Below are 16,729 nucleotides of genomic sequence, written 5' to 3'. Positions count from 1 at the left end.
TTAATTCATGTTCACATAATCTGTAATAGTCTTTTTCGTAAGGAAATTACCTGACACTTAATTTGAATGAAACCTGCTACACACACACACTTACAAGCCTCTTACCCGATTGCTTACAAGTTGGACTTTGAATTTCCTGCTCTAAAAAACGGTGTCTTTTAAGTTGTTTTAGTTGAAAGTAATTGGTAAAGGTTTAAGTCAAGGTTTGTTTAATTTTCTTTAGGAAATACTGCATGGTAAAATAAACTGTATATTGACTACACCTGACCACACATGGTCTTCATGACCTTATTTATCAATAAAGTTCCAATTACACAAAGCAAAGATATTCTGAAAAACTGTTCTGCCCTTGCATCAACACAGCAATTTTCATAAGTGTAAGTGAAATAGGATCTACTATACAGAAGATGTAATGAACAAATAACCACAAATAACAACTTAAATGCATGTCATCATATCGGATTTTCATTTAGCTTTTTCAAAAAATACAGGTATTGTTGACCTAATTTTATCCTGAATATGGACTGTCTGAGACTGACCACTTAAAGCCTGGAAAACCAATAACAGTTTCTTAAAAAAAACTCACCCATTGGTTTCCTAATTTTTTCTTGTAAAGATTTCCCATGGCTGGATCGTTTCCTCCGTTTAGGCAGTGTTAAGTCATCTGACTCCCTATGACGCTTAATGGGCACAGGAATATCAATGCTTCCCTCTGACCCAGCCACAATACCACTGCTGCCACTACTCCTATTGGAGGAAGGACTTACATTACCAGCTGGAGATTCTCCTCCCGTGAGTTGACTATTAGTGTCATGTTTAGAGTCTGTCTCCTCTTCTTTGCAAGATGAGGAGGGGTTCTCTTTGATTTGTTCATTCTGAGTCACTTGCTCAGCAATTTTACTGTCTTTAGCACTTGATTCATCCTGCTCAGGAGAAGTTGGTGGAGTATTTACAATAAACACTCGACTGGAGGTTTCACATTTGCCATCCTCCTTTGGTACACTGGAATCGGAAATGTCCAAAATGTCTTTAAAATCTTTTTCAACATGTGACACTGAAGGAAGTTCAGATTTATAACCTTGAGACTCGCATACATCTGACTTCTTTTCTAAAGCTGGTTCTGGGCTTGCTGACCAAGAGCAAATTTTCTCCTCACACCGTAAGTCAATATCAACATTTTCAGAATTTTTTGTATATGTGAATGAACTGTCTTCAGGCAAATCTTTTTCATTAGAACTGTCTTTGGACTTTGCTTTCTTTACTGGCTCTTTAGATTTTAAAATGGTACCCTTTTCTCCTTTCATTTTTGAAAATTTTCTCTCTTTTTTTGCAACTATCTTGTCCTTGTTTTCCTCATCCACACAAATTTCCAACTGCAATTTTTTCTTAGTTTTTTTTTTCACTTTCTTTTTATCATTCTCTAAACTTTCCTTATTCACTTCCTCATTCTCATCTCCACCTCCTTCACCAAACTCTATCTCCTGCACTGAATTAGAAGGATCTTCCTTGAATCTTTTGGTCACAGGTTCAATAACTACATCCTGCATGTGAGACTGTTCTAAATGCACAATTTCAGGAACATCCTGAAAACTTTTTTTCTCTGCTTTTGTCTTCCTCATTACTTTAGTTTCTCTTTTCTTTCCCTTTGGTATTTTATCCTTCTTCTCTGCTTCAGTATCTGACTTCGCCTTTTCTTTCAAATCTTTTTCATCAGAGATATCACATGGCACTGCTTTGTTTTCATGGCCTGTAAACCTGTCCTCAAATGACTTCCTTCGCTGCAACATAGGAGGTGATACTGTGGTGTCAGAAAAACAGTTCTCAGGTTTAGTCAACTCACTCTTATTTTCTTTGTGAATTTCTTCAAGCAGCACATAAGGTTTCCTTCTATCCCGAATCTTGTAATCTTTTTCCAAAGCTGGGTCATCCTTGAAATCGTAAGGTGATTCCAGTTCATAAGACTTATATGGAGATGTTTTTTCTTCTCCAGTTTTCATTACTTTCTCACTGATGTCCCCTTTCTTTGAAAAACTTAATCCCTCATCCACTTCCCATTTAAACTCTTTTTTCACTCTCTTTTCACCCTCTTTTTTCTTCTCTTTTGCCATTTCTTTCTCAGTTTCTTTTACTTCAGCTTTTGGGGAATTCTCTTCAACATCAACTTTTTTCTCTTCTTTATCATTTACCTCTGGTGTCATTTCTTTCTCTGTACTGTCTGAATGTGCATCTTTAACATCTTTCTCCACTGCATCACAAACCTCCTGTTTCTGGACAACAGAAAGGAACTCGTTCATTTCTAGACTGTCAGGTTCCAAATCAAAACTTTCATCTTTCATATCTAAATCATTTTTCCCTTCCCCATCAAGACCTTTGTCCAAGTCAGTGATTTTGCTAAGAAGAGGTGGACTTTTATCTATATCACTATCCATCTCAACGCTGTCTATCGGTTTATTCACTTCCATGGAAGTATCTTCCTCCTCCTTTTCTTGGACTTCTTCAGTTTCCTCCCTGTCCTCTTTCTTTTTCTTGTCCTTGATCAGACTTTCCTCTCCAAATGCCTCCTTTTCAACTTCTCCTTCATCAGACTGGGCATTATCCTCGGACTCCGAACCTAAAAACAGACAGGGAACATTTTATTTATATAGCTGGTGGCGAGATTTCAGGGATAATATGGGTAACAGCAATGTGTAGCAATTATACTTGTGTGGCAACCCAAAATATTTTGACATGTGCATTAGGACTAGAGATAATGTGTGCACTGTGATGACAACCAATACAGACAGATGATTTGGTCTGGTGGAAAACATTTACTTTCTGACCAATTCTTTTTTAACTGCTGAGTGCTGACAAGCATGTTTGATATTCTGGAGTGACAAGATTTTCAAATAAGCCACTGTGACAATCATACTGGATGCAAGATTGGCACCATTTTCATTTAGGACAAGCTTGACACCATAAGAAGACATTTGGTGAAACTTATATATGTTTATATGACCATCTTCAGGAGAATAAGATTTTCAATTTGTTCATTGTGAAAACCATATCTGAGATCAGATTGGCACCATTTTCATTCCAGACCAACTAGTTATAAAAAAATTAGTCTTCAAGTGAAAACCCCATGTCATTAAATTACATTGTAAACACTGCAAGTGGATATCATTTACTATAAATGAAGATCAAAGTGGATATGTAACTACACTTAATACATGGCCTCCTTACCTCGTTTATTCCAGTTAAAATCAGGAATAACACATTCAATATTTATAGTTGTAAGAGTAACATTTATTAGTACAAAATAGCAAACAGTCAACTTGCCATTACACTATTATGCTTTTTTCATTTACAAAAGGCTGATTGACACATTTTGTAATTAGTTTACGCTTTTATTTTATTCGAAGAAATCTCAACAAACTTGCACGATGAGACCTTGTTGAGCGTCTCTTGTACAAGTACATAGTTATCCTCTTGTTTAAACATGAAAAGCTATCCTCTGAGGCAGAGGTATCAGAAATGCTTAATCACGCATATCTGGATGCATATATGTTATCTGGGACGCAGAAAATCGCTTACACTGGAGTCTTCCGTATGCATGTAATAGCTGGGTGGTAAATTCAAAGACTTCCCATTTTGCTTCAGCCACCTGCTGAGTGGGAAAATGTGTTGATCAAATGAGACCACATTGAGATAAGAATATTTAAATTCCTGATGACAGCCACTTCTGTTTAAAAAACCCACAACAAAACAGAAAACACAGAATTTATACTTAAATGCAAATGTGTTTTGTCCTTGAAAAGTAAAACCCAGTCATGAGTCTGAATATACATATGCTCAGCTACGAATTTTAGTTCAATTCTGACTGTATTTATACTGTATGGGACTGGTCATTTAATTTATTGTTCTTTCTGATTGGGGAATTTTATTCTTTCATTCGTCACAAGATAATTTTTTAAAAATAATATAACCCTTGAGAAACTTGAAAGTCTCTCCTTAATAAAATTGGCTTCATCGGATGATCTGCTAAAATAAAGACAGTGACAAACTGAACACAGTCAGAGGTCTCTGAAAAGCTTAATCACGCATATTAGGATGCCAATGTTTTATCTTAGACGTCAAAAATCACTTAGGTGAGAGTCCTCCGTACGCATGTGATTGGTGGATGGCAAAATGCAAAGACTTGCCTGTCCTGCTTCAGCCACCTGCTTAGTGGGAAAATGTATTGATTAATTAGCTGTGCTGATATTTACAATGACAGAATATTGCCATTATAAGAATATGTCAAAAGAACATGATGCAATAGCTGGGTGGCAGGTTCAAAGGCTTTTACTGGCGGCTGGGTGGGACAATGCATTGATATTTACTGTGAGAGGCAGAAAGACCCAGAGATGTACATGTGGTCATTTATAAGAGTACATCAAATAAACATTTATATTTTATTATTGTTTTAATTTCTGAGCATAGCAAAATAAGCAGTTCATGTGACCTCAGAATCAAGACATGTTGAGACTTCGACAAAATGTCATTTGCAAATTTGGATAAGTATTTTGGGTTAAATGGCAAATTGATGAAGACTGTAATGAGATTCAGAAGAGTGCTCAAGTTGCTAGAACTGATAGTTCGGATGGGACAGTAGCTAAGTGTAAGAAAGTGTGTGATGCCTAGCTTAGTGCCTGGAATAAGACATTCTTTGGACTGACAAACTTTAGTCTCACTCTGATGGACAAACAAGAGCTATGTCGGTGTTATAAAGAATGTAGAAATTAAACTCAGTGGCAACAATAATTCTTCTAATTTGCATAGTTTTTTGGGAGGTAACTGCAATTTCTGCTGTTGGGACTTCTATTTTTACCAAAATGGGAGTCCTGGACTCCTAGTTCTAGTTTTAAAATCCTAGCAAGACCTCTGCAATGTTATAAAAATGGAAGAGATTAAGTCCACCACTGTGATTTATGGGGTTCTGAAAATACAAGTGAGATGTACTGTAGCCATGTTGGATGTCCAAGGAGTACCATTTACACCGAGGAACAACTAGACCATGGGATGAATATGTATGTAAAGTTTCAAGCAAAACTGCAAGTAGTTTAGGAGGAGTAATACTAACAAACTTGTGCTAACAGATGGAAGGACAATGAACGATGGACAACAGGCCAGCTGTTATGACTAGTAGAGCTAAATTAAATAAATTTTGTTGCAACCAAAACAAGGAAACCCCACACTCCAGATCCTTGTCTCAGTGTCATTCCTATCAATGATTCTATCTTTCTCACCTTGTGTAGATGAATCAAACATTCCTGATGTCTTCCTTCTGCGTCTTTTGGCTAGTTAAAGAGAAATATATTTTAAACAGTAAGTGTGTATGGGATTTGGATTTTTAACATAGCTTTAACAATTTTTCAGTCATATTACTACAATGTCTGCAGTGTGGCAGTTTATAGTGATGTCTAGCTACAGACATATAGCATGATGTCCCACCCAGTCACATTATCCTGACACCAGGCCTACCAGTCCTAACACTAACCTCCTGATGCTGAGTGCTAAGCGAGGCAGCTGTTAGTACCATTTTTATAAGTCTTTGGTACGACTTGGCTGGGGATCAAACCCATGACCTCTCGCATTCGAGACAGACGCTCTAACCACTAGGCCACCGTAGTGGTAAACAATAAGAGTTAGCACATTTATTTAGTGACTTTTGACATGTGAACAAGAAAACTGATAAATGATACTATTAATAACATAAGCATGTAAATTAAACATTTAGATTTAACAGTAAACATTCATATTAAAATTAAAAGAAATTATCAATGCAATAACAAGCACACAAAAACATGATTGTTCACAACCCATTAAACAATTCATTTTGACCAAGGGCCATTACCCAACAATGTGATGATCAACATATACATCACATATTTCGTTCACATGATTAAAAGCAAATTCAAATGAAATCAAAGTGATAAAAATGTGTTCACAGATCATCAATGGCTTGTCAAATCCCTTTTTGCATGATCTGCAGTCACACATGCAAGACAAACTGTATCTGACATTGTTTATCTGTTTCAACTTTAAGTAACTCCAGCCAGACATGATGATGAAATGTCATCTGTGTTATAAATGTAAATGGTGTTCAAGCTATGACTTTGTGCATCACATCTGTCTGAAATGGTATGGCAGTCCTGGAGAGAAAGTAATATAACCGATTCTTTAAAATATATTTTAGTAATAGCGGCATTCTTACAAAGTCTGACAGAAACTGGCTCAGCTGTTGTAGAGAAGTTTAGCATTTTTTTTACCCAGGTGCTAAGGAAGCTACACCATTGCTAGGAAGACAGCCAATGGCATGCCTAGTTTAGGATAATAAAGGACCATAACAATAAAGAAATATGAGCAAAATGTACTTACAATTGTTTAGGACTTTGCAGCAAAAATTATTGAAATTAAAAATAAACTAGAGTACAGAGTATTTACAGGTTTGTGACAGGACAATCTGTTGGATTAATGCCAATTATATGTCCACTTGCACATATAAAACAACATAAAAAAAGGTTCAAAATGTGCTTACGAGGAAGTCCGTCAAGAACCTGGAATTCTGTGCTGTTGGATCGAGTTGGCCGAGACTTAGATGATTGTGATGATGATGTAGTAGACGATATGGAGGCAGGAGATTTGGCTTTGATGCTAACATCAGGCGACAGGCTTGGGTGAGATGATGATGTAGTAGACAGTACGGAGGCAGGAGATTTGGCTTTGATGCTACTGCTAACATCAGGTGACAGGCTTGGGTGAGAATGGTTAGGTGGACTAAGAGGTTTTGTTGGTGGTTTTGTCTTACACAGGACCTTCAAAGAGAGACAGAAAAAAACCAGATAAATCTCTTGGTTTGGATGAAGTAGAAAATTTAAAATGAAGATTACATACCTTACCTCTTTTATAGGTTTTGCAGTCTCCAGTAGCCACTGTAAATATTAATAATAATGCAGTAGATAATTGACAAATGAAATGCTAGCCCCTTTTCACACAAAATTTTTGGTTTGCTCTTTAATCTCTGTTTTTATAATTTAACTTTGCATCAGCTCTAAATACATGGTTCCCATGCTTTTCTAAATATACATTTCCAGGTCTTTTCCAGGATGAAATTAATTTTTTCAAGGTTAATGTATGACCATTTCTGAATGAAATTAAAGAACATTTTGGATTAGAAAACATGCATTTTCTGAATCTAAAGACGTTTCTCTTTCAAGACTCTCCAAAACATATATGTCAGAAAAGATAATCATGTACAAAACCACAAATCTGACTATATTCCTATAAATTGGCATTTAAAGCCATTTCAATGTACAGAATACATATCCTAACTTTACTCTGCTGACCTGCATTATGATGCTACATGGAAACAACATAATCAGCATAAATTATTTTGTTTCCTTTCAAACTTTTAATTCCAAAGAATTATAGTGCAAGATATGTGCATGTTATACAAAGTGAACATTTCCTATCAAGGCATGAAAAAAAAATGCAAAGTGTTAGAATCTTATCTTGTAACGTTCAATGTTTAACCCTGAATTTATGTGCCAATAAAATCTCAAACAAGATTTTTCAACCAACCTAAACTCATGAAGACGATTTGGTTTAAAATTCCATCATTTAAGGACATTTACGAAAGGGCTGATTTAAATTTAGACAAAAGACCTTCAAAATTATATATTGTTGTATAAATAAGGACTGAATTTTCTGTAAAATCAACTTGTCTTCTTGTAGTTCCATAAACCAGTCCCCAAACCTGTACTGATACATGGGCTCTTATCGTTTCTTAATATATAATAAAAGGGACAACACTTTCCCGTTTCACCTGCGTTCTACTTAAGATCTGAAACCAATGCTTCAAGCTACATGTCACTGTGTAATAGTTTCGCACCAACGTTCAGCTGAGAGATTTGATTTTTCTAATCTGGGTTTCCTCTGAATATTCTAACCAAATTTTTCACATTTGGACATTTAGGGTAGAGTGTGAGTTCTAAGCAATTACATATAAAAAATTTGGAGTCTGCTGCTACCACAAAATAGCTTAACAGCAAAGTTTGCTAGCCATCTGCAAAGCCGCTATGCTTTAATGCCATCATGTTGGCCTCTTGTCCTGACTGGTTTACATACCTTCCATATAAAAAATATATGGATATCGAACCGTCTGTGAAACAAAAAGTCTACGAATCTAATCCACTGAGCGTTTGGATTGTTTCAACAAATTTATTTATGGCAAGCAGCCAAATGATCCATACTTCAACTGCCTAATATTCTGGTTAGAACTCGATAAATTTAACTCACGATCAGTTCAGTTACGATTCAGTTACGCAACTGTTTCAGGCGTCAAGTTGCAGAGGAAAATTCCTGGGTTTTTCCAGACTTTCGTCAATATTTGCGAAATTCAAGGACTTTTCACTGTCAGGAAAAAAATCATTTCTCCAGACTTTTTCCTGGATGCATGGGAACCCTGTAATTAGCCTGGATTATGCTGACATGCTGTTAAATGACATGCATACATATACAACCATACAAAGAAACTAGTATAAATATTTGTAACCTGTCAAACAACAAACTTTTCTTTGGTATCAAAGTACTGGTACTGTATGGTTGTTGTTGTTGTTGTAGGCTTTAACACCATTTTTCAGCACATGATAGGCTATACATGGCGGCCAGTATTAATGGTGGAGGAAGAACCCGGGAAAACCCCGGAAAGAACCACCGACCCATGAGAAGCTACTGGCAAGTTTTCTCACGTACCCACATTGGATGAATCCAAGACTTGAACCCACGCAGACAGAGGTGAGATGGCAGTAATCTGTAATGGAAAGCGCTTTAGACCACCCATCCACTCTGGGCCCCTTGTACTGTATGGAGTTCAGATGTTTTCCTATATCAATTTGGGCAAAATATAGACTCCAGACCCAATACAAAAATGGCGATTTTCCCAAATTAGACCTCAAATTCCCAACTCAGACAAAGGTAAATATTTAAATGATGTTCCTCTTGATGTGAGTGATTTGGATTTTTAACATAGCTTTAACAATTTTACAGTCATATTGCTACCATGTTTGAGATGTGACAGCTTACAGTGATGCCCAGCACATTATCCTGACACCATGCCAATGAGTCCTAATACTAACCTCTTAATGCTGAGTGCCTAGTGAAGCAGCTGTTAGTACCATTTTAAAAAGTCTGGTATGACTCGGCCGGGGTTTGAACCCATGACCTCCCATATTTGAGTTGGGCTCCTCTTGACATACCTAGAACTTTATTTTAAAGATCAACATTAGTACTATGAATCTGTCAGTGGCTGAAATTTTGCCCAGAAACCATTTTTTTCCCCTTCCTGTTAGTGACCATGACCTCAAAATCCACAAAGCCAGGTCTTGAATGAAACACTAACCATACTATGTGGAATCAATTTTTCTTGTTTGCTGGTGCCTCTTACCCTTGAATGTTTGACCCCCCCAATATCAACAACCTTCCGATTTACTCCAGGTGCATACCATCCACAGGTTGAAGTATGTCTTGTAGAACTAATGTCTGAGGATTCCAATGTTAACAGGGTTCTTCCTTATACCAATTTCCAATTCCATAGGCCCACTCAAAAGACAAATCCCTGACCTGATACAAGTCATTGTATGAAACTATCACTGCCAACCCATAAAAACCAGATTTTACTGGGTGGAAGCAGCAAGCTTTGAGTATGTTAGAGTGGCAGAAAGTATTACAAGCATAGCTGACACTTCACCTTGGTAAACCATTAAAACTGGGTCTCACATGAAAAGCATGCAACATGCAATCCACTCATTCAATTCATATACTCATTCACGTATGCAATACATACTCTGCAATAGTCATTAATATACAGGGTAAATACATCACATTTATGTGTGGTGGTATGATTGATTACCAAAAGGAAAACTATGGTAACCCACATGAAATTTTGGAAGACCATATTTTTCAATGTATAAACATATCCATTTAATGCATCATGAAAAATATGCTGCCACATAAAATTGTAAGGTGATGAAAGGTTCAGAAAAAAACAGAAAGACAAACACTCCATGCACAAAAGAATAGTTTAAGCAGTGATGTTTTTTAAATCTTCAAGAAGAAAATATTGTCAAATATTTGTAATTTTTAAACATGACAAATATTCAAATGAAACTGTTTCTGCCCAATGACTACAGATTAGTACACACGCCTTAAACATTAAAAATCCATCTTTAGGTTTTGTAAATGAATGAAGAAAAAAAATATAAAAAAAATTGTACCATAAATTAAAAATCAGATGAAAATAAAATCTTAAGCCTGGGTACAAAACCTGTGCTACTTCACAGCTTGGTCTGCTTCAGCTCTGTCCATGGATGCAGTAGATAAGTTCATCTATCTTTGCAGTACACTGTTACGTGCAGTCCAACATCTATGATAAAACCAATGCCAGAATTGCCAAAGCAAGTGTGGCCTTAGGCAGATTATGCTCAAACATGTGGAAGCATCAGCTGGCAAACAAAACTGTACACATGTGAAACCGAGACAGTGTCCAGACTCCATGCCAAGAAACTGAATCATTTTCACATTGGCTGCCAGAACAAACTGATGAGGATAAGATGGCAGGACAGGTGACCAGACAATGAGGATCTCACACAGGCAGGCATTCCAAGCATCCACACTTAACTGATAAAGTCCCACTTGAGACAGGCAGGCCATGTGACCAGGATGCCAGAAGAATGACTACCAAATACAAACTTCTACCGCAAGCTGATGGAGGGAGAGCAGTCTCAGGGTGGTCAAAGATTCCCTCATGTCACCTTTAAAACACATCAACACTGTTCCCCCCATGAGTCTTTGGAAGTTCTCACACATGATCACTGCACCTAATGCAGTCTCATCCATACTGGAACTACAGACTTTGAACTGAGGAGAATTGCAGAGCAGAAGCATGAGCGGCATATCCTTTTTTAATCCAGCACCCCCCCAAGCTCCATCTCCTGTCCAGTGTGTCACAGACAACTCAGAGATGAAGTACAAACTGGCCTGATTAATCAATTGAAATAGAATATATGTGTTCAACATTAGTGGTAGTCCACTAGCCCAAGGCTAGTAGATTTCCTGCAAGTAACTTTCATAATGTTAATAGCCCGATGGGCGAGTACGTTTTGGTTATCAAAAGTCAGTGTTTATTTATGCCATTTGCTAATAAAGACTTGACTTCAGCAGATGTTCTGTAGAATCAAAGCAGTGACCATTGTAAACACAGTCATAAAATATTAGCACGAGAAAATGAAGTCAATTTCTGCCTCAGAAAGGTGTGTTTCTATAACAAGAAGCCATCTGACTTTGTGCATTTCCCTTAACAGCGCCAATTATAGTCCCGTCATTAACAATGGAAGTTTGGTAATTGATCCTAATTAATCTGATAAAAAATTAAATGAAAAATGACGTGGTATCACACTTTATTTGCTCAACCACGGTAACAAACTACAAAGCGGTACACCACACAAAAGAACACAGCCAAAACTATTCAAAGAAATTAGTTTGCATGTTTGTTTAAGGTTTTTCTTTAGCTCACTTGGAAAACGTTCCAAAAGTCACAAATGGGAAACTGCATAGTTTACATTTGCATAGAAATAATTATAAGAATTAGGTTAATTTATTACGATTACGTGAATGACACATCCTTTTCATACAACTACTTTTTCTATGATGATAAGAATAGTTTTATATTTTTTACCTTACAAGAATGAACAAATAATTGAACACACGTGGATATACCAAGCAGAATGCCATACATTTGTTGGGAATAAAAATCTGAGCATGGCCATCTAGATTTGAAAATGTTCTGCCTTATTATTAATTTCAACAATACACTGATGTCTGATTAATTAGGAACAATTACTAATAATGATGAGACCGTAATTGGAGCTATTAAATACAATGTGCCGAGTTAGATGTCTTCGTTTGATGCTAGTATTTTATAACATTGTTTACAACAGACACTGCTTTGATCCTGCAGAACATCCACTTAAGTCTTTTTCAGGGAGAGGCCAGTTGATTTTAGGGGGAGGGGGCAAAGGCACATGTTTTGAAACATGTAAAAAATTTTTGCTCTTTCTTAAATAATGGACACTGTGACATTCTTTTTCTTTAACTAATTCGCATCAGCTATACTGTAACATCTTGTATTTCAACATGAGGCAATATTCCCTCTTTATATGACAGACAAAAATGGGGCGTTTAATAGAAGGTGTTCAGCCATCGGAAAAAAAAGCAAAAGTTGAATGAAAATGACATAGAAGAAAGAAATAATTCTTATGATAGGGAAAAGAATAATTGATCGTTTCAGAAGATATGGACAAAAGACAGGGAATGGCTGGATTATGATGAGGAAAAGAATGTTATGCGATGTAACTGGTGTACGGAATTTGCAAAAACAAACACAGAGAAAACATCCAGTTTTGTTGCAGGTTGTTAAAATTTTAATTGAATCTATAAAATGTAAATGAATGCTATGGGCAACACAAAAAGAGTTCACAGAGAAAAGCAGCTATGCAGATATCACCAGAAGAATTGACCGCTGGTAAGATCTTGGAAAGTTTAAATTGGAATGTGTTTGACTGGCATGTTAATTTGTTCAGAAATGCACATGCTATCATAGAGAACAGAAGACCCTTCACTGATTTTGTATGGATGTGTCAGCTGGATGAGATGAAAGGCGTTGATGTTGGAGAGACAGGAATGATACACAGGTTGTTACATTTACTCAATAAATGGCTGAAAGTGAAAGGCAGAAATTTGTCAAAGGTGTGAATGAAGCAAGGTTTCTTGCAGTAGTGTGCGATGGTTGTACTGACAGTTCAATTCAGGAAGAGGAAATTGTATAGATAATTTGCAAAGGAGGAGAGATTAAATCATCATTCCTACCAATTGATAGCTTAGAAAAGGCAGAAGGGATCCTGAAGGTGATCACCACTGCTCTGCAATGTTTTCGGGAGACGGGTAAGGAGACCAGAACAAACCCCATATGGACCCTGAATACAGGTGGAGGATGAGAAAGGACACCTGGATCCCTTTTTGAAATTGGATCCAGATTATCTTGAGAAACAAGAAATGTGAATTGACCGATTGATGATTAAAAGCTGGATTTATACTTCTGTACTTCTGCATTTCATATGATAATGCTAATTATGAAATAATAATCTCAATACAAGTGTGTGTTAAATTCGAGCCCTGTGTCTCTCTCTCTCTCTCTCTCTCTCTCTCTCTCTCTCTCTCTATATATATATATATGAAGAAGAGTCTCCAAAACGATTTGAGAATTGCTAAGTGCAATTTAGTTTTAAATCAAGACAAAATAAAATTAGATAAAATGTGGTTACCATATTACATTTACTTTTTTGTACCCTTTACTTTTTCATACACAATCCAGTTATCAAAATAATAATTATTTAAATGTATAATTTTTCATACTTATCACTTTGTATTTTTTTTGTAAAAATCCATTAAATTATTGGACATAAAATTTCTATTAAGAAGATTTATGTTTGCAAAAAAGATAGAAAATACCGTATTGCCATTTTGTTATTACAAAAATTAATTTATTGTTGGTGAGAAAATACAATGATTGACATTGATGCATATGCAGCATAGGTCAAGAGGAGTCACATGAGCCCCTAAATCATATATATATATATGTATCAGGGATCGTCTTGGGCTTCGCCAATGTCGCAAATTGCAATTTTTTTTCCTTATTGGCGACAAAAATATCCCATCTGACGATTTTTTGGGCGACAGACTTTTTGGTTATTTAATTTGTACATACAATCATGGATTTGGACTGGATACATTAAATGGGAGAACGAAAGGAAGCCACAAACTTGACTAAGCAATGCATTGAAATCAATCTGTTACACAAATGATCCTTTGTTCGTATTGACAACCCCATCTTTACAGTGCATTGTTACATCATAATCTGCTTATGCTGACATCTGGGCTGAGTACTGTATGCTGTGATACAGTCAATCATGCTACCGAACTATACCTACAACTGACCGACTTCTTAAGACGCGAATAGAACAGATACAATTAACTGAATGGCTAATCCTTCTGTTGGTTTTTTTTTTTTTTTTTTTTACATATACCAATACAATAGTTTTGCTGAACCTTCATAGAAAACTGATAACCTTTGAAGTACCGACTATTGCTTATAAATACAAAGCAAATGGAAAAAATCTCAATCACAATTATATCTGTCACCAGTGCAGCATTTTACTCATTGATCTTTTCCTTTTGCCATCAATCCGTGTTACGGCTGCAGAGACTTAAACTCCGCAACAAGAAATAGCAAAAAAAAAAAAAACAGTTTTGCATAATTAATAATAATGATTTATTTTTCAAATACAGGAGTGAAAGAATCCCTAAATTGGGTGTGAATTTATGCTTATATATACGTTCCAAAAATGCCAGGTGTTGACTCATGTAAGTTTCATTCGTGGGAATGGAGATCCTAGTTTGCTTGTCGAGAAAATTTATACAGCATTCAGTGATCATTCTTGGGATTTAGGAAGCAATTCACTTCAAGCTTTGTGAAGCTAGCCATATGGGGGGTGGGGGGGCTGCCGAGAGACTACTGGTGTCACCTGTCAGCACTGTAGACTGTGAATGTGAACCTCATAAAAACTGACATCAGAAATAAACTCTGCATCTCATCTCTCGAGAATTTAATGAGAATCAGCATGTACAGATGTGAAAAATTAGACTTTGAAACTGCATTCAACAAGCTGGCAGCCCTAAAATCGCGATGGATCTTCATATAACACTTTGTAACATTTTGTTAATGCTTATTGTAATCAGAGTATTAACTAACCCATCTTTTGTAATTTTCATTGCCTGTTAATTAACAGACTAAATTAACACTTCAAAAATGTACACTACTTGTTCTGGCGACACTTTTTGAAAATTGGAGACAAAATATTGAGGTTGGCGATTTTTTTGGTGACAGCTTTTTAAAAGCCAGGACCATCCCTGATATATATATATATATATATATATATATATATATATATATATATATATATATATATATATATATATATATACACATATATACATACACACACACACACACACAAGTTTAATCACGCAAATGAAGCTGAAAATATTTCATAAGATTAAATTCAAAATGCTTAGTAAATATCAACTTTAGTTTCAGACTGCTTACTTTAACTCTCCTGGCCGTGACTGACTGCCCCACCCCCAAATCCTGTGGGCACCAATGCGCATAAGCTCTCTTATTGCCGTTACAATATCTACTGGTATTTATTAACAAATGGACAAAGGACTTCACAGACAATACCTTGAAGTATTATCATTAATTAGTTCTCCTTATTAAGTCAGTCACCATAACAAAACACCACATGCATTTTAAAATGAGTTCGGAAGCTCTTTGATGTTTCCTTATCCAACAAATATTATATCTCAGTATGCTAAAGTAAAGACCACAGACCATTGGTCAATTAATCTTATTGTTTCATTATAGTCATATAAGCATAAAATATAAAAACCTTTCTATCGTAAATTTGAAAGTCACGGACTCCGTTAAATTGATTTGTATATATACATAAACTATCTTTTAAGTGCTTGGTCTGTTTTGATTTGGATATAATTAACATTTTATTGCAAACCTATTCTACGATATACCCCACTATTATCTTTATTGGCGAGTTTGAATAACAAGTAATGCATATGATTGCTTGTCCTTATAACATCTGCTTCAATAGCACATTGACATATTTTCATTTCCTTAAAGACAGTCTAATTTTCCAACTGGCAGCCTTGCTGATTTGACCTCTTCTGTCCATTCTTGCTCTCAATCTTGTTTCAAATGGATAACCAAAGCGCTAAGCATGTTTAATTACCATGTAAATAACACTGCATAGTCATGTGGTTGTTGTGACAATGTACATCGTAATTAATACAAGAATGAATTGTTGATTTAGTGGTATTTATTGATAATGGAATATAGTAGGGTCGTAATACATGAGGATTATCACAATCGTCAGGTACCTGAAAATAGTTTTTTTTTTCTCTTTGCAAAAGCTACAAATAAAAGCCACTCTGAATAAATATGGTCTTGTACACTGACAAAACTATGTTTCATCTCTCTCTCTCACACATACACACATATGCGTGTGCTCATGCACGTTAGAACGTGATTTCATGTTCTTTAATTTTTTAAAAAATTTTTATGAGATTATTGTTGCTGTAAAAATACAACTTGCACTTAATTTCTTGACAATATGGACTCCTATCATTGCGTACAATTTACCAATAAATAATACCCATAACTAATACATGTTCAAACCATCTTAATCATTTTGCCAACATTACACAACATAACAGCTACATGTGCTTTAAATGCAGAAGAGCTTGCACACTGAGACATAATCCTCTCGCTCTCTCTCTTTCACTAATAACAACAAAAATCTTTATACGTGCTTTTATTTTTATAGTAGATTTGTACCGTTAGTTCATCGAGTAGTGTGTGCTCCATAGAACTTGTTTAGGTATGATCCCTTGATTTTTTGTAAATTTGTACCGTTAGTTCGTTGAGTAGTGTGTGCTCCGTAGAACTTGTTTAGGTATGATCCCTTGATTTTTTGTACCTGTCAGTACCACCAAATGATAATTTTTTATTTTACATGTAATTCTT

At 35.8% G+C, this 16,729-nt stretch overlaps 1 protein-coding gene across 2 annotated transcripts in view; it reads right to left on the bottom strand.

The window, feature by feature from the left end:
* LOC149805124 (uncharacterized) overlaps nucleotides 1–16,729 on the bottom strand; it is a 94,528-nt gene that overhangs the window by 21,670 nt on the left and 56,129 nt on the right. Inside the window, exons 18-20 of one of the 2 annotated variants that reach the window (XM_089947594.1) lie at nucleotides 6,557–6,833; nucleotides 5,265–5,315; nucleotides 587–2,611 (exon numbers count right to left, since the gene is read on the bottom strand). In XM_089947594.1, the coding sequence (XP_089803720.1) occupies nucleotides 587–2,611; nucleotides 5,265–5,315; nucleotides 6,557–6,833 (2,353 nt within the window). The remainder of the gene's footprint in view (nucleotides 1–586; nucleotides 2,612–5,264; nucleotides 5,316–6,556; nucleotides 6,834–16,729) is intronic. The other variant, XM_089947602.1, reaches the window with a different exon arrangement.

Source organism: Sinohyriopsis cumingii, chromosome 2 (assembly GCF_028554795.1).
Source record: "Sinohyriopsis cumingii isolate HCF-2022 chromosome 2, ASM2855479v2, whole genome shotgun sequence".
In the NCBI taxonomy this organism is placed as follows: domain Eukaryota; kingdom Metazoa; phylum Mollusca; class Bivalvia; order Unionida; family Unionidae; genus Sinohyriopsis; species Sinohyriopsis cumingii.
This window is presented reverse-complemented; position numbering and strand designations above follow the sequence as displayed.